The 25,577-nt window shown below is 51.9% G+C and overlaps 1 protein-coding gene across 2 annotated transcripts in view; it reads left to right on the top strand.

The window, feature by feature from the left end:
• Positions 1-25,577, top strand: part of NECTIN2 (nectin cell adhesion molecule 2) — a 303,490-nt gene that overhangs the window by 257,077 nt on the left and 20,836 nt on the right. For both annotated transcript variants that reach the window (XM_085615476.1, XM_085615477.1), the window contains 2 exons: positions 3,408-3,471; positions 14,920-15,015. In XM_085615476.1, the coding sequence (XP_085471602.1) occupies positions 3,408-3,471; positions 14,920-15,015 (160 nt within the window). The remainder of the gene's footprint in view (positions 1-3,407; positions 3,472-14,919; positions 15,016-25,577) is intronic.

Raw genomic sequence — 25,577 nt, 5'->3', positions numbered from 1 at the left:
CCAAAGGATGTTTCTCCCCAACCCGGTCATATTCAGAAAATACCAATGATGACCTTGGAAGATGTTGCATCTTCGCTCTTCTTAAAGTTGCTTTGCGACCACTGTAGACCTGGAGAATGCGTAATTCGATGTCCTGGTGGTCCGTAGATCAAAAGTCCTTTGTGTTCACTGAATGTTTTATACGCAGATGACACACAAATAGTGGTGTCTGTTTCATCTGACGTTAAAGAGGACGATACTAAATCTAAACGCTGTCTGGCGGATATTGCCATCTGGATGCAGGAAAACTGCCTTAAATTAAACTCTGGAAAGACGGAGCTAATCCTTATTGGTAATGATGTAACTTCTCGGTGGCTCTTAAGTCTTCCTTGGTTCCGCCCTCTCCTATGCTGACGACACTCGGGTTACCCTGTGCTAAGACCTACACCATTCTTAGGTCCGCCACAGCTCAGGATCGCTGTCACTTCATACGGCGCTGGATGCCCTGTCACTTCATACAGAGTTGGATGCCCTGTCACTTCATACAGCGCTGGATGCCCTGTCACTTCATACAGCGCTGGATGCCCTGTCACTTCATACAGCGCTGGATGCCCTGTCACTTCATACAACGCTGGATGCTCTGTCACTTCATACAGCGCTGGATGCCCTGTCACTACATTCTCAACTGGTAAATCAAGTAAAGGAACCACTAAATATGAGAATTAATCATAAAGCACAAGAAGGGACAAGGGAGACCAAAGGGGAGGATGAAAGGTTGTTATTTGTAGATAGAAGCACAAAAAATACAACTAATTTACAGTAACCATAACAACCATATGTGCACGGAGGGTGTAGTGGTGAGTGAACGGCGCAGTGACATAAGTGTTTAAGCAACAACGTGGAACGGCGACGGACAGATAAAACATGAGGATCAAACAAAAGTATTTACTAAAGAATTTACAATTACAATCATGATTACTCTATTTATGAATGACCCTTTTCAAAGCCGCAATTGGCGTTGTGGAGTCGACAACGTTTCAACCTCTTTACATTGAGGTCATCATCAGGACTATGGTTACGATGATTCAAAGGTACTTCTGAAGTGGAGGGACGGTGAGGGTCCGAGGGAACGAAACCCCACGGAGCGCGGTAGCGTCAGAATACCAAGGGATGTTGACAGCGATATGGATCAATTGTGAAGAAAGTAACTGAGTGGTAGAGTGTGCATCGAAGGCACTTTAAAGTTGCAAAGGACGGGATGAATCGTCACTTGGGTTATTCCGCATTCCTAGGTGTGCGTTCAGGCAGGAATAAGTCGGTCAGTTTGGTAGGACCGGGATAAGTCCAGGATGAGGAAAATCACGGGACGAATGAAGCGTCTCAGGACTTCGATGCACACTCTACCACTCAGTTACTTTCTTCACAATTGATCCATATCGCTGTCAACATCCCTTGGTATTCTGACGCTACCGCGCTCCGTGGGGTTTCGTTCCCTCGGACCCTCACTGTCCCTCGACTTCAGAAGTGCCTTTGAATCATCGTAACCATAGTCCTGATGATGACCTCAATGTAAAGAGGTTGAAACGTCGTCAACTCCACAACGCCAATTGCGGCTTTGAAAAGGGTCATTCATAAATAGAGTAATCATGATTGTAATTGTAAATTCTTTAGTAAATACTTTTGTTTGATCCTCATGTTTTATCTGTCCGTCGCCGTTCCACGTTGTTGCTTAAACACCTATGTCACTGCGCCGTTCACTCACCACTACACCCTCAGTGCACATATGGTTGTTGTGGTTACTGTAAATTAGTTGTATTTTTTGTGCTTCTATCTACAAATAACAACCTTTCATCCTCCCCTTTGGTCTCCCTTGTCCCTTCTTGTGCTTTATGATTAATTCTCATATTTAGTGGTTCCTTTACTTGATTTACCAGTTGAGACATTGTTTTTCTGTTGCTAAACCTACCCGGTCTCATCTGGGTTAACGGGGTCACTCCTGTTTGTTTTTCTTCTTCTTCTTTCCTGTCACTACATTCAGCGCTGGATTCCCTGTCACTTCACACAGCGCTGGATACCCTGTCACTTCATACGGCACTGGATTCCCTGTCACTTCACACAGGTAACTGTAATGAAGATAGACCTGCCGGTAGCAGGCTAACTCCAGAAGGACGGGCAAACACCAAGGCCCTCTGAGATGGACCTTGTGCCGTGAAGCTGGTGGTCTTCACCATCTAATCTGCATGGGCAAGTGGCAGCTTCTTGTGTTCTGTCTAGATTGGACTACTGCAGTCTTCTGCCCTCGGGCAGCCCTCTTTCATCTTACAGGCATCTAGAACTTTGCAGTAAGAGTGGCTCATGGGTGATCAGTTGACTAGCCTCATACCTGCTTCCAAATTCTCCACGCGAAGCAGCGGGTATCTTTTAAAATCTTATGTCTTGTACACATGGCCGGAAAACCTCTCTCTTGGGCCTGGGTTTTACACTGTGGAACTTAAAGTGTTTACGCACCACCACCACGCCATACTGCAACACAACAAATGTACACAAACATTCTTGACAAACACTACCACCTCCACAAACCTACATTCATAATTGAGAGGTTGAAGGTTTTTGTGCCAAGCACTGCCATATCTTACCACTGGCCCAGCTAGCTTACTCTGTAGGGCACGAGGCTCTTCATATCTTCCCACCGTGCCGGCTACCTCAGTCGATTCAGCACGAGGCTCTTCATATCTTACCCCAAGCCCGGCTAGCTCACTCTATAAAGCACAAGACTTCATATCTTACCACATGCCGGCTAGCTCAGTCCGTAGAGCATAAAACTCTTCATATCTTAACACCGGCCCAGCTAGCTCAGTCGGTGGAGCACAAGGCTCTTCATATCTTACCACATGCCGGCTAGCTCAGTCTGTAGAGTATGAAACTCTTCATATCTTAACACCAGCCCGACTAGCTCAGTGAGAAGAGCACAAGACGCTTCATATCTTACCCCAAACCCGGCTAGCTCACTCTGCCTGTACTCTCAGGCCCACTGCATGCAGTCGTGCACCCTGTTTGTATTCTCAAGCCCACTGCATGCAGTCGTGCACCCTGTTTGTATTCTCAAGCCCACTGCATGCAGTCGTGCACCCTGTTTGTATTCTCAAGCCCACTGCATGCAGTCGTGCACCCTGCCTGTACTCTCAGGCGCACTGCATGCAGTTGTGCACCCTTCATATACACTCAGGCCCACTGCATGCAGTCGTGCACCCTGCCTGTACTCTCAAGCCCACTGCATGCAGTCGTGCACCCTGCCTGTACTCTCAGGCCCACTACATGTAGTTGTGCACCCTGCCTGTACTCGCAGGCCCACTGCATGCCTGCATCCTCTAGGTTTGGACTTTTTCTAAATAGTTTTAACCTTTTCTAATTCTTTGTTTTGCTTTCAGCTTGGATGAGCCTCCAGCGTACAAGCCTCCGCCTCCTTCAGTCAAACTGCAGGCGCAAGACACGGTATGTGAACCAGCCCTGCTCACTGCTTCCCCACCCTTAACTCTGCCCTGCCCTCCCCGCGATGCAGGTCTCCCTCCTCTCCCTCCGTCTTGTGGCCCTGCTCTCCTCCCCACCTGTTCTTTACTCATCTGAACCTTTACCATATTCCTTCCCCTCTCACATCTTGTCCTCTTTTTCTTCACTGTTGATAATTTTGTAGCACCTATTACCAAGTGAAGTCACTTTAAAGCACTAGAGAAATGTCTGTAAAACAGGAGAAATAAAAAAGAGGGCTCAGGAAAGAAGACACGCTAGAGGGAATGAGAAGGGAGCCCAGTGGATGAAGGGGTCTTCCCCCAAGTGATAGATCAAGGCAAATCGACTGATAAACACGTGAGTATCTTGTTGTCGGCATCTGGTCCGTGGGTCAAGAGGAAGGACGTGCAAGTGATGGTGGCCAGCAGGTAGAGCGGGGACAAGTGTGAGTGATGGTGGCCACTCGGGACAGTGGAAGGGAGCGTGAGTAATGGTGGCCAGCAGGTACAGTGGAAGGGAGCATGAGTGATGGTGGCCAGCAGGTAGAGCTGAATGGAGTGTGAGTGATGGTGGCCAGCAAGTAGAGCGGGGACAAGTGTGAGTGATGGTGGCCAGCAGGTAGAGCGGGGACAAGTGTGAGTGATGGTGGCCAGCAGGTAGAGAGGAAGGGACCGCGAGTGATGGTGGCCAGCAGGTACATTGGAAGGGAGCATGAGTGATGGTGGTCAGCAGGTACAGGGGGAGCGTGAGTGATGGTGGCCAGCAGGTACAGTGGAAGAGAGCGTGAGTGATGGTGGCCAGCAAGTACAGTGGAAGGGAGCGTGAGTGATGGTAGCCAGCAGGTAGATTTGAACGGAGCGTGAGTGATGGTGGCCAGCATGTAGAGAGGAAGGGACTGCGAGTGATAGTGGCATGCAGGTACAGTGGAAGGGAGCGTGAGTGATGGTAGCCAGCAGGTAGAGCTGAATGGAGCGTGAGTGATGGTGGCCAGCATGTAGAGAGGAAGGGACCGCGAGTGATGGTGGCCAGTAGGTACATTGGAAGGGAGCATGAGTGATGGTGGTCAGCAGGTACAGGGGAGCGTGAGTGATGGTGGCCAGCAGGTACAGTGGAAGGGAGCGTGAGTGATGGTGGCCAGCAGGTACAGTGGAAGGGAGTGTGAGTGATGGTGGCCAGCAGATAGAGCTGACCGAGCGTGAGTGATGGTGGCCAGCATGTAGAGAGGAATGGACCGCGAGTGATGGGGGCCAGCAGGTACAGTGGAAGGGAGCGTGAGTGATGGGGGCCAGCAAGTAGAGCGTTGACAAATGTGAGTGATGGTGGCCAGCAGGTACAGTGGAAGGGAGCGTGAGTGATGGTGGCCAGCAGGTACAGTGGAAGGGAGCGTGAGTGATGGTGGCCAGCAGGTACAGTGGAAGGTAGCGTGAGTGATTGTGTCCAGCAGGTACAGTGGAAGGGAGCGCGAGTGATGGTGGCCAGCAGGTACAGTGGAAGGGAGCATGAGTGATGGTGGCCAGCAGGTACAGTGGAAGGGAGCGTGAGTGATGGTGGCCAGCAAGTAGAGCGGGGAAGAGTATGAGTGATGGTGGCCAGCAGGTACAGTGGAAGGGAGTGTGAGTGATGGTGGCCAACAGGTACAGTGGAAGGGAGCATGAGTGATGGTGGCCAGCAGGTAGAGAGGAAGGGACCGCGAGTAATGGGGGCCAGCAGGTAGAGGGGAAGGGACCGTGAGTGATGGTGGCCATCAGGTAGAGAGGAAGGGAGCACGAGTGATGGTGGCCACCAGGTAGAGATGAATGGAGTGTGAGTGATGGTGGTCACCAGGTAGAGAGGGAGGGCGCATGAGTGATGGTGGCCAGCAGGTAGAGAGGAAGGGAGCGTGAGTGATAGTGGCCAGTAGGTAGAGAGAAAGTGTGAACGATGGGGACCAGCAGGGAGAGAGGAAGGCAGTGTGAGGGATGTTGGTGAGCAGGTGGAAAGGAAGGAAGCGTGAGTGATGGTGGCCAGCAGGTAGGGAGAAACGGAGCGCGATTGATGGTGGCCAGCAGGTAAAGAGGAAGAAAATGTGAGAGATGGTGGCCAGCATGTAGAGAGGAAGGGACCGCGAGTGATGGAGGCCAGCAGGTAGAGAGGAAGGAAGCATAACTGATGGTGACGAGCAGGCAGAGAGGAAGGGAACATGAGTGATTATGTCCCGCAGGTAGAGAGGAAGTAAGCGAGGGTGATGGCGGAAACCAAGTAGAGAGGAAGGAAGCGTGAGTGATGGTGATAAGCAGGTAGAGGGGAAGGAAGCACAAGTGATGATGACCAGCAGGTAGAGAGTAATGGAATGGAATGTGAGTGATGGTGGCCAGTAGGTAGAGATGAAAAGAGCATGCATGTTAGTGGCTAGTAGGTAGAGAGGAAAGAAACGCGAGTGATGGTGGCCAGCATGTAGAGAGGAAGGGAATGAGAGTGATGGGGGCCAGTAGGTACAGTGGAAGAGAGTGTGAGTGTAGGTGGCGAGCAGGTAGAGAGGAAGGGAGCATGAGTGATGGTTGCCAGTAGGTAGAGAGAGAAGGACTGCGAGTGATGGAGGCCAGCAGGTAGAGAGGAAGGGACAGCGAGTGACGGGGGCCAGTAGGTAGAGAGGAAGGAACTGTGAGTGATGGGGGCCAGCAGGTAGAGAGGAAGGGAGCATGAGTGATGGTGACGAGCAGGTAGAGAGGAAGGGAGCATGAGTGATGGTGGCCAGCAGGTAGAGTGAGATGGAGCGAGAGTGATGGCAGCCAGTAGGTAGAGAAGAAGGAAGTGTGAGTGTAGGTGGCGAGTAGGTAGAGAGGAATGGAGCATGAGTGATGGTGTCAAGCAGGTATAAAGGAAGAGAGCGTATGTGATGGTGGCCAGCAGGTAGAGAGGAAGGGAATGCAAGTGATGGTGGCGAGCAGGTAGAGAGGAAGGAAGCGTGAGTGATGGTGGCCATCAGGTAGAGAGGAAGGGAGCATGAGTGATGGTGACTAGCAGGTAGAGGGGAAGGAAGCGTGAGTGATGGTGGCCATCAGGTAGAGAGGAAGGGAGCACGAGAGAGGGTGGCCACCAGGTAGAGATGAATGGAGTGTGAGTGATGGGGGCCAGCAGGTAGAGAGGGAGCGAGCATGAATGATGGTGACTAGCAGGTAGAGAGGAAGGGAGCATGAGTGATGGTGACTAGCAGGCAGAGGGGAAGGAAGCGTGAGTGATGGTGGCGAGCAGGTAGAGAGGAAGGGAGCGCAAGTGATGGTGGCCAGCAGGTAGAGAGGGAGGGAGGGAGCGAGCATGAGTGATAGTGGCCAGCAGGTAGAGAGGAAGGGAGCGAGAGTGATAGAGGCCAGTACACAGAGATGAAAAGAGCTTGAGCGATGGTGGCCTGTAGGTAGAGGGGAGGGAATGCGAGTGACGGTGGCCAGCAGGTAGGGAGAAACTGAGCGCGATTCATGGTGGCCAGCAGGTAGAGTGGAAGGAAATGTGAGAGATGGTGGTGAGCAAGTAGCGTAAGCTAATCATTGGCTGTTCAAGGGTTTCCCCCCACCTGCCACTTACTCTATTGCACCCTACAATGGCTCCTGGCACTCAGATCCCATCCTTGGCTGCCTGGCTGTTCTCTTATGCCCTGGTGCCCTCTTCGTTTAATGAGACAAGGATGGAGAGTCTGTTCGGAAAGGGTGGAGGATGCCTGCCCAGAGTCGAGCGATTGGTAGATTTGATATGATTTCAAGTGTAGGGGGTACATGACGTAGCATAGAGCACTTGTACATGTGCCCTGTCTCTCCCCCATTTGCTCCTTCTCCGTAGTTGTGTTGGTAGTGTGACATGTGGCCTTCTCGAGTCAGCTTGTGTCTCCCTTCCTTGTCTGTACCTGTGTTGGTAACACCCGAGTGCCTCTGCATGCCTGTCTGTGCTCCTGCGTATGGTGCTGTCCCTAACACGCTTTGTTCCTGCCTGTGACTGTCACTATCACTCGCTGGTCCTGTCTGTGGCTGTCCCTATCAAATTGAATTCTAATCTCTGGCTCTGTTCCTATCAGACTGTTCTCCTGCTATTAGTTCGGTCCCTATCAAACTGTACTGTTACCTGTGACTCTGTCACGATCAGAAAGTTCTTACCTGTCACTGTTCCTATCAGACAGTGTTCCCATCTGTCGCTCTGTCCCTATCAGACTTTGTTCCATCCTGTGGTTCTGCCCCTGTCAGACTCTTTTCCCATCTTTGGCTGTGACTCTCTTCCTGTCAGACTGAGTCCAATCTGTTGCAATGTCCCTGTCACTGTGTTCCTATGTGTTGTTCTGTCCCTACAACACTGTGTCCTACCCGTGGTTCTGTCCCTACCACACTGTGTCCTACCCGTGGTTCTGTCCCTACCACACCGTGTCCTACCTGTGGCTCTGTCCCTGACAAAGCGTGTCCTACCTGTGGCTCTGTCCCTACCCACACCGTGTCCTACCTGTGGCTCTGTCCCTGACAAAGCATGTCCTACCTGTGGCTCAGTCCCTACCCACACCGTGTCCTACCTGTGGCTCTGTCCCTGACACAGCGTGTCCTACCTATGGCTCTGTCCCTGACACAGCGTGTCCTACCTATGGCTCTGTCCCTGACACAGCGTGTCCTACCTCTGGCTAAGTCCCTACCACACTGTTTCCTACCTGTGGCTCTATCCCTCTCACACTGTCTCTCACGTGTGGCTCTGTCCCTACCACACCGTGTCTTACCTATGGCTCTATCTGAACCACACTGTGTCCTACCTATGGCTCTGTCCTTACCACACTGTGTCCTACCTGTGGCTCCTTCCCTACCTACCACACTGTCCTACCTGTGCCTCTCCCCCTACCACACTGTGTCCTACCTGTGCCTCTCCCCCCTACCTCACTGTGTCCTACCTGTGGCTCTGTCCCTACCACACTGTGTCCTATCTGTGGCTCTGTCCATACTACAGTGTATTCTACCTGTGGCTCTGTCCTTACCACACAGTTCCCCACCCATGGCTCTTTCCCTACCACACTGTGCCCTACCTGTAACTCTAGCCCTACCACACTGTGGCCTGCCTGAGGCTCTGTCCTTGACACACCATGTCCTTTCTTATGGCTCTGTCTTTACCACACCGTGTCCCACCCATGGCTCTTTCCCTACCACACTGTGCCCTACCTGTGACTCTGTCCCTGACACACCGTGTCCTACCTGCGGCTCTGTCCGTACCACATGGTGTCCTTCCTGTGGCTCCATCCCTATCACAGTAGGGCTCTGTCCCTACCACACTGTGTCCTACATGTGGGTCTGTTCCTACCATATTGTGTCCTACCTGTGGCTCTGTCCTGACCACACTGTGTCCTACTGTGGCTCTGTCCTGACCACACTGTGTCCTACCCGTGGCTCTGTCCCTACCACAGTGTCCTGCCTGTGGCTCTGTCCCTACCACACTTTGTCCTACCTGTGGCTCTGTTCCAACCACACTGTGTCTTACCTGTGGCTCTGTCCTGACCACACTGTGTCCTACCTGTGGCTCTGTCCGTACCACACCGGGTCCTACCTCTTGCTCTGTCCGTACCACACGGTGTCCTACCTGTGGCTCTGTCCCTACCACGCTGTGTCCTACCTGTGGCTCTGTCCATACCACATGGTGTCCTACCTGTGGCTCTGTCCATACCATACCGTGTCCTACCTGTGGCTCTGTCGATACTACAGTGTATCCTACCTGTCTCTGTCCCTACCAGAGTGTCCTTCCTGAGGCTCCGTCCCTATCACAGTAGGGCTCTGTCCCTAACATACTGTGTCCTACCTGTGGCTCGGTCCCTACCACACTGTCCTACCTGTGGCTCTGTCCCTACCACGCTGTGTCCTACCTGTGGCTTTGTTCCTGACTCACTGTGTCCTACCTGTGGCTCTGTCCCTGACACACCGTTTCCTACCTGTAGCTCTGTCCGTACCACACGGTGTCCTACCTGTGGCTCTGACCGTACCACACCGTGTCCTACCTGTGACTCTGTCCCTGACACACCGTGTCCTACCTGTAGCTCTGTCCCTGACACACAGAGTCCTACCTGCGGCTCTGTCCGTACCACATGGTGTCCTTCCTGTGGCTCCATCCCTATCACAGTAGGGCTCTGTCCCTACCGCACTGTGTCCTGCCTGTGGCTCTGTCACTACCACACTGTGTCCTACATGTGGCTCTGTTCCTACCATATTGTGTCCTACCTGTGGCTCTGTCCTGACCACACTGTGTCCTACTGTGGCTCTGTCCTGACCACACTGTGTCCTACCCGTGGCTCTGTCCCTACCACACTGTGTCCTGCCTGTGGCTCTGTCCCTACCACACTTTGTCCTACCTGTGGCTCTGTTCCAACCACACTGTGTCTTACCTGTGGCTCTGTCCTGACCACACTGTCCTACCCGTGGCTCTTTCCCTACCACAATGTGTCCAACCTGTGGCTCTGTCCTTACCACACCATGTCCTACCTGTGGCTCTATCCCTACCTCACTTTGGCCTACCTGTGGCTCTGTCCCTGACACACCGTGTCCTACCTATGGCTCTGTCCCTGACACACCATGTCCTACCTGTGACTCTGTCCTTACAATACCCACACCGTGTCCCACCCATGGTTCTTTCCCTACCACACTGTGCCCTACCTGTGGATCTGTCCCTACCACACTGTGTCCTACCTGTGGCTCTGTTCCTGACTCTGTGTCCTACCTGTGGCTCTGTCCCTGACACACCGTTTCCTACCTGTGGCTCTGTCCGTACCACACGGTGTCCTACCTGTGGCTCTGTCCGTACCACACGGTGTCCTACCTGTGGCTCTGTCCGTACCACACGGTGTCCTACCTGTGGCTCTGTCCGTACCACACCGGGTCCTACCTCTTGCTCTGTCCGTACCACACGGTGTCCTACCAGTGGCTCTGTCCCTACCACGCTGTGTCCTACCTGTGGCTCTGTCCATACCACATGGTGTCCTACCTGTGGCTCTGTCCATACTACAGAGTATCCTACCTGTCTCTGTCCCTACCAGAGTGTGTCCTTCCTGAGGCTTCGTCCCTATCACAGTAGGGCTCTGTCCCTACCATACTGTGTCCTACCTGTGGCTCGGTCCCTACCACACTGTCCTACCTGTGGCTCTGTCCCTACCACGCTGTGTCCTACCTGTGGCTTTGTTCCTGACTCACTGTGTCCTACCTGTGGCTCTGTCCCTGACACACCGTTTCCTACCTGTAGCTCTGTCTGTACCACACAGTGTCCTACCTGTGGCTCTGTCCGTACCACACCGGGTCCTACCTCTTGCTCTGTCCGTACCACACGGTGTCCTACCTGTGGCTCTGTCCGTACCACACTGTGTCCTACCTGTTGCTCTGTCCGTATCACAGTGTCCTACCAGTGGCTCTGTCCCTACCACGCTGTGTCCTACCAGTGGCTCTGTCCCTACCACGCTGTGTCCTACCTGTGGCTCTGTCCATACCGCATGGTGTCCTACCTGTGGCTCTGTCCATACCATACCGTGTCCTACCTGTGGCTCTGTCGATACTACAGTGTATCCTACCTGTCTCTGTCGATACTACAGTGTATCCTACCTGTCTCTGTCCCTACCAGAGTGTGTCCTTCCTGAGGCTCCGTCCCTATCACAGTAGGGCTCTGTCCCTACCATACTGTGTCCTACCTGTGGCTCGGTCCCTACCACACTGTCCTACCTGTGGCTCTGTCCCTACCACGCTGTGTCCTACCTGTGGCTCTCTCCGTACCACATGGTGTCCTACCTGTGGCTCTGTCAATACCATACCGTGTCTTACCTGTGGCTCTGTCGATACTACAGTGTATCCTACCTGTCTCTGTCCCTACCAGAGTGTGTCCTTCCTGAGGCTCTGTCCCTATCACATGAGGGCTCTGTCCCTACCATACTGTGTCCTACCTGTAGCTCGGTCCCTACCACACTATGTCTTACCTGTGGCTCTGTTCCTACCACACTGTGTCCTACCTGTGGCGCTGTCCCTGACACACTGTGTCCTACCTGTGACTCTGTCCCAACCACACTGTGTCCTACCTGTGCCTCTGTCCCTACCTCAGTGTCCTACATGTGGCTCTGTCCCTAACCACACTGTCTTACCAGTGACTCTGTCCCTGCCACACCGTGTCCTACCCGTGGCTCTGCCCAGACCACACTGTGTCCTGCCCGTAGGTCTGTCCGCACTACACCGTGTCCTACCTGTGGCTGTCTCCCTACCACACTGTCTTACCTGTGGCTCTGTCCGTACCACACTGTGTCCTACCCGTGGCTCTGTCTGTAACAGTGTCCTACCTGTGGCTCTGTCAGTAACACATTTTGTCTCACCTGTGGTTCTCTCCCTACCACACTGTCCTACCCGTGGCTCTGTCCCTACCACACTGTGTCCTGCCTGTGGCTCTATCCCTACCACACTGTGTGCTGCCCGTGGCTCTGTCCCTACCACACTGTGTCCTGCCTGTGGCTCTATCCCTACCACACTGTAGCCTACCTGTGGCTCTGTCCCCGACACACCATGTCCTACATGTGGCTCTGTGTCCTACCCGTGGCTCTATCCCTACCACGCTGTGTGGTTTCCGTGGCTCTGTCCCTGCCACACCGTATCCTACCTGTGGCTCTATCCCTACCACACTGTGGCCTACCTGTGGCTCTGTCCCTGACACACCTTGTCCTACCTGTGGCTCTGTCCTTACCGCACAGTGTCCCACCCATGGCTCTTTCCCTACCACACTGTGCCCTATCTGTGGCTCTATCCCTACCACACTGTGGCCTGCCTGTGGCTCTGTCCCTGACACACCGTGTCCTACCTATGGCTCTGTCCTTACCACACCGTGTCCCACCCATGGCTCTGTCCCTGACGCACCGTGTCCTACCTGTGGATCTGTTCCCTACCACACTGTGCCCTAACTGTGGCTCTGTCCCTGACACACCGTGTCCTACCTGTGGCTCTGTCCCTGACACACCGTGTCCTACCTGTGGCTCTGTCCCTGACACACCGTGTCCTACCTGTGGCTCTGTCCCTGACACACCGTGTCCTACCTGTGGCTCTGTCCCTGACACACTGTGTCCTACCTGTGGCTCTGTCCCTGACACACTGTGTCCTACCTGCGGCTCTGTCCGTACCACATGGTGTCCTACCTGTGGCTCTGTCCATACCATACCGTGTCCTACCTCTGGCTCTGTCCTTACCACACAGTGTTCCACCTGTGGATCTGTCCCTGACACACTGTGTCCTACCTGTGGATCTGTCCCTGACACACTGTGTCCTACCTGTGGCTCTGTCCCTGACACAGCGTGTCCTACCTGTGGCTCTGTCCTTACCACACAGTGTTCCACCTGTGGATCTGTCCCTGACACACTGTGTCCTACCTGCGGCTCTGTCCCTGACACACTGTGTCCTACCTGCGGCTCTGTCCCTGACAAAGCATGTCCTACCTGTGGCTCAGTCCCTACCCACACCGTGTCCTACCTATGGCTCTGTCCCTGACACACTGTGTCCTACCTGTGGCTCTGTCCCTGACACAGCGTGTCCTACCTCTGGCTCTGTCCTTACCACACAGTGTTCCACCCGTGGATCTGTCCCTGACACACTGTGTCCTACCTGTGGATCTGTCCCTGACACACTGTGTCCTACCTGTGGCTCTGTCCCTGACACAGCGTGTCCTACCTCTGGCTCTGTCCTTACCACACAGTGTTCCACCTGTGGATCTGTCCCTGACACACTGTGTCCTACCTGTGGATCTGTCCCTGACACACTGTGTCCTACCTGTGGCTCTGTCCCTGACACAGCGTGTCCTACGTTTGGCTCTGCCCCTATTTGCATGTGTTCCTGTCTCTGCCTCTGTCTCTATGGGGCTCTGTCCCTGCCAGGTTCAGTCCCTCCTATATGTGGTTCTGTCCCCATAAGACTCTGTTCCTTTGCTTCTACCTGTTGCTCTGTCCCTCTCGGACTGAGCTTCTCCCATTAGCGTTGTCTCTCTTAGACTGTATTATTACCCGTGACTCTGTCACTGTCGCACTGTAGTCCTGTCTGTGGCTCTGTCCATCTTACTGCCTGTCTTTCTATGTTTCTGTTTCTGCTGTTGCCTTCTCTGAGGGTTTTGTTGTTGCTTTGGGTTGATATCTGTGTTGACATTCTCTTAGCGGTTTATTGTTTCGGTTTGACTTTGGAGGCTGGTCTTCTCTGGGGAGTTTGTTGTTTCAGGTTAATTTCCATGACTGGTCTTTTCTCAGGGGTTTGTTGTTTCAGTTTGATTTACGTGGCTGGTCCTTCTTTGAGAAGTTTGTGGTTTCAGGTTGATTTCTGTGATTGTCTTCTTTCAGGGATTTGTTGGTTCTGTTTGATTGATGTTGCTAGTCCTCTCTAAAGGATTTGTTGTTGTCAGGTTGAATTTTGTGCTGGTCCTCTCTCAGGGGTTTGTTGCTGCTTCAGTTTTATTTCTGTGGCTGGTCTTCTCTGAGTGGTTTGTTGTTTCATATAATATTCCATGGTCTGTCCTCTTTGAGGGTTTGTTGTTGTTTCAGATTGAATTTTGTTCTTGTCTTATCGCAGGGGTTTGTTGTTTGTTTGATTTTCCATGGCTGATCTTTGAGGGGTGTCAGGTTGATTTCTGTGCTGGTCTTCTCTCGGGGGCTTGTTATTCCAGGCATTGGTGGCTGGCAAGGCTCGCGGGTGGCGGGCGTTTGCGGGGGAAATCACGCGGGGAGGGTCACGGGTCAAGGGATCGCACATTGTGCAAATTAAAAATAAACTGACCTTTCCACCGTCTCTGCTCCTGCTCCCATAGTGCACATCAAGGAACAGGAAGCAGGCCCTACTGACCAATCACAACGCTGCAATGCAGCGTTTTGATTGATAGGCATCCATCTCCCCTGACTAATCACAGCGCTGCAATGCAGCGTTGTGATTGGTTTTGAGTGTCCTGGTTCGACGCTCAACCAGGGAATGGGGGCTTTGGCATGTTCTCCATGCAGGCTGTAATGCAGCCTGCATAGAGAATGGGGAAAGTGCGCATGACTGGTTTGGACAGCCTGAGAGGAGCGACCAAACAGTCATTGTGCACTTAGGAGTGGGCAAACCACTCCTCCACTGCCTTGTTTCGAGAGCAAAGCAGCCCCACCGGCCGGCAAAGCACCATCAAATGATAATGATGCCAAGGTATTATCATTTTATGTTTCTGCTTCGTACTGCTTAAAAGCAGTGGGGCGACACTCCTCCGCCATAGTGGAGGAGCCGCCACTGACCAGGTTACTTCTTGTGCTGGTCTTCTCTCAGGCGTTTGTTGTTGCTCTAGTTGGATTTCTGAGGCTGGCCTTCTCAGACTGGCTTGTCGGTTCTGGTTGTATTCCGTGGCTGGTGTTCTTTGTGGTTTTGTTTGTTGTTTCAGGTTGATGTTTACTTTTGTCTTTTCTGATGGGGTCTATGTTTGTTTCAGGTCTCTAAGATTAAAGAGAGTGAGACTGAGGAATCTGTGGCTCTGAAACCTGTGTCCTTCGAGTCCCCGGCTTGGGCAGCAGCATATCCAGAGACGGTAGGTGGTGCACCGGGATGCTGCAGTGCTCTCGATAAGGAAGGGGTGGAGAGGACCTTGTGATCTTTCCATTTAGCCAGGGTAGAGGGTGTCCCATGATCGTCTTGTGGTCTGGGGCATCCTGTGATTCCCTCAATGGGGCTGGAGGTTCTTCAGGTCCTAGGACCCTCTCAGTGGGGCTGGGGTGGTTCCTTGGTTCCTAGGACCCTCTCAGTGGGGTTGGGGTGGTACCTCAGCTTCCATAATCATGCATGTTAGAATTGGGGATCTCTGGTTGACACAGGGAGAGACTTGTCAAGCAGGGACCCTCTCCTCTAGTCAGGGTAAGGGGTTGCACTCCCATCACAACCCCTGCTCACCCTCTAGGTAGCTTGGCGCGAACAGACAAGGCTTGTCTCAGGGCATTACAGGTTAAGCATTTGTGACCACATACAATAACTCAGGGACACACCACAAATGGACTCCACACTGGGTGTATCAAAAATAGTTATTTTATATAATCAGACTTGACTATGCTTATGAGCGGGTCTCACAAGCGCTGCAGACGCTCTGGTGTGAAGCGTACACTCTGCGGTGCTTACGAACGGGGCTCACAAACGCTGCAGATGCTCCGGGCGAAGCGTACACCCTGCAGTGCTTAGGAACGGGGCTCACAGTACCTTATCTTTGAAAGTTCGTCACGGACGATGCGGTGAATCCCAGCGCGTTGTATGTTACGATGTCCTCCTGTTACGGTGCGAGCTACGGCTCGTAGGGGGCCTTAGTCACGATGTTCGAGGGGACGGTGCGTAGGTACAGTGCTCTGGCTGTTTGTTGCCACGTGCGAGCCATACCTTGAGCGGCGCCTTTTCTTTCAGCGCGGTGCGAAGCAGGCAGTACGCTCCAATGGTGAGCGAAATAACAACCACTCTATGCGCCGCAGCCTGGCCACAACAGGGGTAGGGGGGCACGCCTGAGCAGTGTGATTCGAAGAGGGGAAAGAAAAGTGCAGCACGAAGTCCTTCGATCACTGTGCGAGCTACGGCTCGTAGGGGGGGGCCTTAGTCGTGTTGTTTGGGCTGGACAGCTGGGCACAGGGTTTCCAGTGTACTCGCCGATCTAGGAGGTGCACAGTTCTCTCTGCTTCGGTTTCACGGGGAGAACGGCGGTTCTCAGCAGCGGTTCTCAAGGGGGGTGAAGTCCACTGGTCCTGGGACTTCGTTCAGGGGGCAAGCTCAGTCACAAGCCCTTGGAGATCTTAAAAGCACAAGTTGAAATAAAGTTTATTTAGCAATCTTTCTCCTCTCCTTCAGCAGCAAGGCAACCACTGCAGGCCAGTCCCCCAGGTCAGGGACAGTACTCCTCCTATAGCTTTCCAAGTTCCTTCACCTCAGGCAGAGGTTCGTCTTGCCAGCAGGATCTAATTTCTTGGGCTCAAGGTCCCAGTACTTTATAGTGCAATTCTTTTGTTCTTGCTGGCCAGGGGGGCCCTTGCCTAGTTCGGTCCGGTTTCTGAGCACTTTGTTGACGTGATGCAGGTCTCTGCTTTCAGTGTGCAGGGCAGAGACATCAGATGCGCCACATGGGGCGGAGCCGGCATTGTGGTGGCAGAGCACAGCCCTATTCAGAGTCCAGGGGTACTCCTCCCGCCCATCCTGGTGTAATCTTCCTATTCACCACCTGGCTGCCCAGACTGTCTCTTGGAATTCCCCAGCCCTGTCTGTTACGATGCTGTCCACCCAGGACCGGAACTCCTCAGGATTCGAGTGATGCTATAGGGGGTCCACCTCTCGACGTCCCCAACTTCCTGCACGAAAGGCACGGAAGACTGGAGCAATCAAGCGAGGGAAGGGAAGGATGGGAACAGCGGGGAGTAGAACCTGTAAAGAAAGTTAATACAAAATACAACAATATACCATACACTTCAGAAAGGCTACACTCATGAATTCTCACTACGATCAACAGGGCACTGATGCTGGCGCTTCCAATCCTTTCATACACGAGCCCATTCTCAACTCCGGAATGTTTTTAAGTACACACACTCGCCTTTTGTGTTATTCTAGAAAGAATCTCTATATGACCATTTTCATCCCAGATACCTGTCTGAGATCTATATCTCTCAGACTGTTGGAGGAACCCAGACGGGATGCCTACTTCACAGACCTAAATAACATAGATCCACAAGGAGATATGCCTTGTAGTATATCGTGAGCAATGTCTGAAAAGCTACAGTTGTTTTGTGGATATTTAGGAGTAATGTTGGTCTTTACGGTTTCCTCACCGTATGTAACCAATCCACAATGGGGGCCCCCAGGCGGGCACCGCTTGAGCAACAATGTTTTATCAGAAACACTAAGATATAGTCACGTGTGAATCACCTCGATTAGCCCCAAAGAGATAATTGACATGCCCTCCATGTTCCCCTCTCTCCGAACAAAGAAGAAACAAAAGCAAAGTACTACGATACGTAGCTACAGTCTACGCCCTATCGGGACTGAACGCGGTCCTGCGCTCTCCAGGGCAATCATGAACAAAGGTTAGTCACAATAGCAACGGCTGTGGATACTTGCGGGGTTACGTGGGAGATCGGGTTTTCCTCCACGGCGACTCGTATTCGTATTCCCTGAGCCGGCAGCTCCGCCGCTCACACCGGATCCGGGAATCCCAAAGATCAACTCTGCCACCTCGTCAGCGCAGGCTCGCGTCCTATGGTACGGAAACCCCTCGGTTCCACACCGTCGCTCGAAACCCAAACACGGCGTCCTCCTCTCCAATCTAAATGCCATATAACTCGTGGTTCTTCTCTAAACCTCCAGGAACAGAATCTGGAACGCAGATTCGACAATTTCAGAATTACGCACAACGTCTGTTGTGCGTCAGCGTGTATTTATACACTCGGCTCCTCCCCTCTCTCGCCGTTGTTTCTGGGAGATGTAGGCGAGGCAGGCGCTTGACGCCCGATTCATGACAGTACGTCCCCGTCCAGGCGCCTCCTAGAACCAGGCTTGTCAGGAAACTTGCGATAAAAAGCCTTTACTCTAGCCGGCGCGTGCACCTGGGTGCTGGGAACCCACGAGTCCTCCTCGGCCGTGTACCCTTTCCAGGAGATCAAGAACCATAGATTCCCTCCCCTATACTTGGAATCCACCACACTCCTCACCTCGTATTCCCGGTCGCCCTCCGTGATCACGGCTGGAGGGGGTTTCCTCAACCCTCCTATTGCCGGCTTCAAGAGGCTGCAATGGAACACCGGGTGGATTCTCAGGGAGCTCGGAAGCCGCAATTTGTAGGCCACGGGATTGATCTGTTTGATCACTCGGTAGGGCCCAATGTATCGCGGGTGGAACACGCTTCGTAGCTTAAAGCGGAAGTTCTTAGTGGACAACCACACCCGGTCTCCTTTCTTATACTGTGGGCCTTCCACCCTCCGTTTATCAGCCCAGCCTTTATACTTGATCTTGGCCTTTTTCAACAGTTTCCTCACTCGCGAATGTCCAATACGCAGTTCTCTCACGTGGGCCTGAACGGAAGGCTGATTGTTTACTCTTCCTGGCAGGCTCAATGGCAAAATCCTAGCGTCGTACCCAAAGTTAGCTGCAAAGGGAGAGACCCCGATAGAGCTATGGGAAGCATTGTTGTACGCCAACTCCGCCATCCACAACAAAGAGACCCATGACTCCTGTGCTTGTTCAGCGTAGCATCTCAGGTACTTCTTTAAAGTCTGGTTTAACCTTTCGGTTTGTCCATCTGTCTGTGGATGGAAACTGGAAGACACCGCTGACTCAATGTGCAGAGCTCTACACCACCCTTTCCAGAAACGTGCAATGAATTGCGGGCCCCTATCCGATACGATAACCTGTGGAATACCGTGTAATCTTACCACGTTTTGTAACAACAAGAGGGCGGTTTGACCAGCCGTAGGCAGTGTTTTGCAAGGGATGAAGTGGCCCATCTTGGTGAGGCTATCTATGACAACCAGGATGGCTGAATACCCTTGATCCACAGGGAGTCCCGTGATGAAGTCGAGGCTGATGTTTTGCCACGGTGCCTGGGGTGTTGGCAAGGGTACCAATTTGCCCTTTCGGGCGGACGTGTCAGTCTTTCCCCGGGCGCAGTCCTCACATTTCGCAACCCACTTCTGTACATCCGGAACCAGGGTTTTCCAATAAAAATACCTTTGCAGTAACAGAGTGGTTTTTTGTATACCCGGATGGCCTGCTAAAGTAGCTGCGTGACACCAGTCGAATGCCCTTCTCCTGAGGGCTGGGGTAGGAACAAATAGCCTATGATCTTGGACTGGTAATCCTCTCTGGATCTTGCGTTCCGGGTCTTTTGCCGCCCAACCGCTCCATGCTTCCGGACTCTTGTGGTCCCGGATGCAGTCCAAATATTCTTCCGCGCGTATGGCACAGAGCACCTTGGACGGAGGTATAATAGCTTCTTCTGTTATCTCTACCTTTCCATCGGTGGTCAGCACTCTAGACAAAGAGTCAGCTTTCCGGTTGTCTGCCCCGGGACGGAAGGTGATGAGGAAATTATACTCTTCAAAGAAAAGCATCCACCTCATCTGTCTGGGGGACAGGCGTCTAGCTGTTCGCAGAAACTGCAAATTCCGATGATCGGAGTACACCGTGATAGGAAATCTGGCCCCCCATAGATACGGACGCCATTCCTGGAAAGCCTTTTTTATGGAAAGGAGCTCCTTTTCTGCGATATTATAATTTCTCTCCGCCGGTAGTAACTTCCTGGAGAGGTATGCCACGGGATGGAGCTGTCCTGTGTCTTTGTCCCTTTGTGAAAGGATGGCCCCTATCGCTTCGTTAGAAGCATCAGCTTCGACAATGAAAGGAGCATCTAGTTTCGGGTGTCTCAACAACGGTGCGGATGTAAAAGCTTTCTTCAGAAACTCGAACGCCTGATTAGCTTCCGCCGTCCAATTGAATGTCATGCCTTTCCTGAGCAGACGGGTGATCGGTATGGCCCTTTGTGAGAAGCCTTGTATGAATCTCCGATAGTAATTGGAAAACCCTAGGAAGCACTGTACTTCCTTCACATTACGGGGAACCGGCCAATCCTGTACCGCCTGTACCTTTCTCTCAGACATACTCATTCCTTCCGGACGGAGTATCACTCCCAAAAATTCCACTTCATTCACACCGAACTCGCACTTGCTTAACTTGCAGTATAAACAATGCTTTCGCAACGCCCTCAATACCTGCAATACGTGTTCTTGGTGACTGCTTTCTGACTCAGAATAAATCAGAATGTCGTCTATATAGACGACTACTGTTCTGTCCACATAGTCCTTTAAGACGTCGTTCAGAAAGTACTGGAATGCCGCCGGGGCGTTGCACAACCCGAACGGCATTACCAGATACTCAAAGAGGCCGTAGCGCGTTTTAAATGCCGTCTTCCACTCATCCCCTTTGCGTATACGTACCAGATGGTACGCCCCTCTTAGGTCCAACCTAGTATAAATCGTCGCCTCTCGTACTTGGTCCAGTAGGACGGGAATAAGTGGCAACGGATACCTGTTACGGACTGTATTCTTGTTTAGCATCCTATAGTCACAGCAGGCTCTTAGATCCCCGTTGGCCTTCGCAATAAAAAACAAAGGAGAGGCCGCCGGCGAACGGGAGGGGCGAATGAATCCTATGTCTAAGAAATGATCTAAGTACTCTCTTAGGTGCTGAGTCTCAGGTTCGGAGAGCGCGTAGACCCTACACGTAGGTATCGTAGCACCTTCCACCAGATCGATCTGACAGTCATACGTTCGGTGCGGGGGAAGCGACTCGGCCTTGGTTTTGCTAAATACATCCGCAAATAGCAAATACTCCTTTGGTAGACGCACGTCCTTTTCTGCAGCAGTGGCGGCTACAAAAGTGTTGGCCAAAATAGTCGCTCCCGAACTCCCTCCTAACCTCAAATGCTCCTGGCAGTCCTCCTCAAGAAACTGGACTGTTCTTCTTCTCCAATCTATGGTGGGATTGTGAAGGCTGAACCATGGCATCCCTAAAATTACCTCATACTGCGGAGCCTCGATAATATTTAGTACCAAAGATTCCATGTGTCGCATCTCCCCGGCTTTACACGTTAACCGTAACGTCTCGGTTTGTTCTAGAAGGAGACCTGAGGTGAGGGGTTTCCCATCCACCGCCAACACTTCTTCAGGTATCTCCCTGGCTACTTTCCCTATTGATAACCGTTCAACCACGCCTCGATGGATAAAGTTACCAGTGGCCCCTGAATCCAACATCGCGGTGATTTGATAAGTGTGGCAACCTATCTCTAACAACATACTCAACTCTATATGTTTCTCCGTTTCGCTCAATTTCTGTGTGGCCAGCGACGGAATCTTCCATTTAGGATTCTCAGCCTCATCTGAGGCTTCCACACCCCTTAAGGGACCGTCCGCCCCTGCCACTGAGGCTATGGCCTTTCGATTTCTGTAATTCCCCCCAGGTCTTTTTGGCCGAGCCGGACATTCACGAACATAGTGCCCCTTCTTTCCGCAGTACATACACAAACCTTGTGTTCTTCTGCTTTCTCTTTCCGTCTTTGTCAGTGAAGCTCGCACTGCCCCTACCTCCATTGGTTCGGGGCTGACCTCAGTACCAGAGGCCTCCCTTCTGCCTCTCTCTCCCCGAAACCTGTCGCCTCCCCGGTCCGTGATCCTCCCGTCCAGCCGTAACGCTAGACTAATCAGGGCTTCGCAAGTGCGAGGCTGAGGATCTATTCGGGCTACGACATCTTTCAAGTCATTGCTTAATCCCTGATAGAAAAGAGACATCCTCTTCTCTTCCGGCCATGCAGCTTCCGCTACCAAGCGGTTGAAAGTGGTCAAATAAGTGACCAATTCGGTTTTGCCTTGCTTTAACTCCAGGAGCTCTCTATCCGCACTGAAAGTGGTTGTTCTTCTATCAAAAACCCCTTCTAATGCCGTCCTGAAGTCATCCCAATCAGATAGAACCGGGTCATTATGGCGTACTAAGGGCACCGCCCAATTGGCTGCATCACCAGCCAAGTAGGAGATTGCAAATGCCACCCTAGAATGGTTAGTTGGAAACGACGAAGGCCTACAGGAAAAGTGCATTAATATCTGCGTCAAAAACACCTGTATTTTATGGGGGTCACCAGTATACCTATCGGGGTTGGCTAACGGAATGGGAGGGGGTACCGTGACATGAATGGGATGCATACCCGTTCCCACCTCGAAAGGGTTCTTTGACATTCTATCCACCTTGTCTCTCAACTCAGCTGTTTCGGCCCTAGAGGCCGCTAACTCCCTCTGAACCGCGGTAAGGGCTATCAAAACCTCTTCCATACTGCGTCCCTATACAACCCCCCGAACCGGGAGGAGTCTCAATACTTGGGTGCGTAATTCTGTTACGATGCTGTCCACCCAGGACCGGAACTCCTCAGGATTCGAGTGATGCTATAGGGGGTCCACCTCTCGACGTCCCCAACTTCCTGCACGAAAGGCACGGAAGACTGGAGCAATCAAGCGAGGGAAGGGAAGGATGGGAACAGCGGGGAGTAGAACCTGTAAAGAAAGTTAATACAAAATACAACAATATACCATACACTTCAGAAAGGCTACACTCATGAATTCTCACTACGATCAACAGGGCACTGATGCTGGCGCTTCCAATCCTTTCATACACGAGCCCATTCTCAACTCCGGAATGTTTTTAAGTACACACACTCGCCTTTTGTGTTATTCTAGAAAGAATCTCTATATGACCATTTTCATCCCAGATACCTGTCTGAGATCTATATCTCTCAGACTGTTGGAGGAACCCAGACGGGATGCCTACTTCACAGACCTAAATAACATAGATCCACAAGGAGATATGCCTTGTAGTATATCGTGAGCAATGTCTGAAAAGCTACAGTTGTTTTGTGGATATTTAGGAGTAATGTTGGTCTTTACGGTTTCCTCACCGTATGTAACCAATCCACAATGGGGGCCCCCAGGCGGGCACCGCTTGAGCAACAATGTTTTATCAGAAACACTAAGATATAGTCACGTGTGAATCACCTCGATTAGCCCCAAAGAGATAATTGACATGCCCTCCATGTTCCCCTCTCTCCGAACAAAGAAGAAACAAAAGCAAAGTACTACGATACGTAGCTACAGTCTACGCCCTATCGGGACTGAACGCGGTCCTGCGCTCTCCAGGGCAATCATGAACAAAGGTTAGTCACAATAGCAACGGCTGTGGATACTTGCGGGGTTACGTGGGAGATCGGGTTTTCCTCCACGGCGACTCGTATTCGTATTCCCTGAGCCGGCAGCTCCGCCGCTCACACCGGATCCGGGAATCCCAAAGATCAACTCTGCCACCTCGTCAGCGCAGGCTCGCGTCCTATGGTACGGAAACCCCTCGGTTCCACACCGTCGCTCGAAACCCAAACACGGCGTCCTCCTCTCCAATCTAAATGCCGTATAACTCGTGGTTCTTCTCTAAACCTCCAGGAACAGAATCTGGAACGCAGATTCGACAATTTCAGAATTACGCACAACGTCTGTTGTGCGTCAGCGTGTATTTATACACTCGGCTCCTCCCCTCTCTCGCCGTTGTTTCTGGGAGATGTAGGCGAGGCAGGCGCTTGACGCCCGATTCATGACACTGTCACTCACACAAACCAGGCAGCAGATACACATCAGCGCAGAGGCGGGCTGAAATGGTTAGGCGAGCAAATGCCAACTTTCTAAAAGTGGCATTTGCAAACACAGAACATTAAAATAAACTTTGCTAAAAGATGTATTTTATTATTCTGAGTTCAGGCATACTAAACTCGAATTTCTACCATGTTCCCTGGGTCTGTTAGGATCATAGGATGTAACAATCTTAACAGCCCATTCTGGCCTATGAGAACAGGTAGCCTTACAATAGTGAAAAACGAAAATGGCTGTAATTCACTATTAGGACATGCCACACACATCAGGGCTTGTCCTACCTTATGCTTACAATGCACCCTGCCCTTGGGCCTACCATAGGGGTTACTCACATGAAGTAAAGGGAAGGTTTAGGGACTGGCAAGTGGGTGCACTTGCCCAGTCAGCATGACAGTACCAGACTGCACGCAGGGTCTGCAGTGGCAGACCCTAGACACATTTTACTAGGCCGCTTCTGTGGGTGGCACAACCAGTACTGCAAGCCCACCAGCAGCATTTGTATTTACACGCCCTGGCACTCCTGGTGCACTTTACTGGGGTCTGATAGTAAACCAAATAAGCCAATCATGGAATCCAACCAACATATACATTTTATATAGGGAGCACTTGCACTGTGGCACTGGTTGGCAGTGGCACAGTGCTCTGAGCAGCTAACACCAGCAAAACCATGAGGCACAACAACAAAAAAGTGGGAGGGAGACTCACGCCAAGGTGCCAGGTCTAACAATGCAAGCGGCGCTGGGTAGTACCTCTCTCATTATCCTCCTGATTGGGCTGGGATGGAGGGAATTCCATGAACCTCTCGGTCGGGCTGTGGTGCTACCTTAGGTTGAAGAGATCCTCTGAGTGGGGCTGGCTGAAATCAGGGTACAATGTGATCACCTCAGCCTTATCCTCTGTTGTTCCCTCTCCTATGATGCTGTTGTGAATCTGGAGTGGAGAGTATCCTGCGATTCTCTTACTCTGTGGTGGTTTTCCTAGTATCCGTTAGGGAGACTGACGCTTGGGCAGATAGACTCTCAGGGTCCTTGATGTCTGGGTGGTTCATAAGATCCACACTCAGGAGCTGGGACAAAAAGTTTATCAGCAGCAGTGTGACACATAGGACACAGTGTGTATCAGTGGAGGCAGCAGTGTGGCACATAGGACACCGTGCGTATCAGTGGAGGCCAGAAGTGTGGCACATAGGACACAGTGCGTATCAGTGGAGGCCAGAAGTGTGGCACATAGGACACAGTGTGTATCAGTAGAGGCAGCAGTGTGGCACATAGGACACATTGTGTATCAGTGGAGGCCAGAAGTGTGACACATAGGACACAGTGTGCATCAGTGGAGGCCCGAAGTGTGGCACATAGGACACAGTGTGTATCAGTGGAGGCCCGAAGTGTGGCACATAGCACACAGTGTGTATCAGTGGAGGCAGCAGTATGGCACATAGGACACTGTGTATCAGTGGAGGCAGCAGTGCGGCACATAGGACACAGTGTGTATCAGGGGAGGCAGCAGTGCGGCACATAGGACAGTGTGTATCAGTGGAGGCCAGAAGTGTGGCACATAGGACACAGTGTGTTCTCAGTGGAGGCAGCGGTGCCGCACATAGATGTGAGAAGGTGGCCTGATATTTGCTGTCCACTAGTTCTAATGGGCACCTTGTATCAGTCCAAACAACCCCTTATGTTGATAGGTTAAAGACAACCTTTATTGAAAGCTGTCCTAGTGGTAGCTATGGAGAGCAGCCTTCAGGCTAAGTCTTGAAGGAACGTAAAGCGGCTTGTTTTACCAATCTATAATCTCTTGAATGATCAAATGAAAGGACAACCACACCAGGTATATATTTAAAATATATGTATTTAGGTTAACACACCCCTCTAGTCTCTTTGAGACTGGAGTTCGAAGTAGT

Source organism: Triturus cristatus, chromosome 7 (assembly GCF_964204655.1).
Source record: "Triturus cristatus chromosome 7, aTriCri1.1, whole genome shotgun sequence".
Classification (NCBI taxonomy): Eukaryota; Metazoa; Chordata; class Amphibia; order Caudata; family Salamandridae; genus Triturus; species Triturus cristatus.
This window is presented reverse-complemented; position numbering and strand designations above follow the sequence as displayed.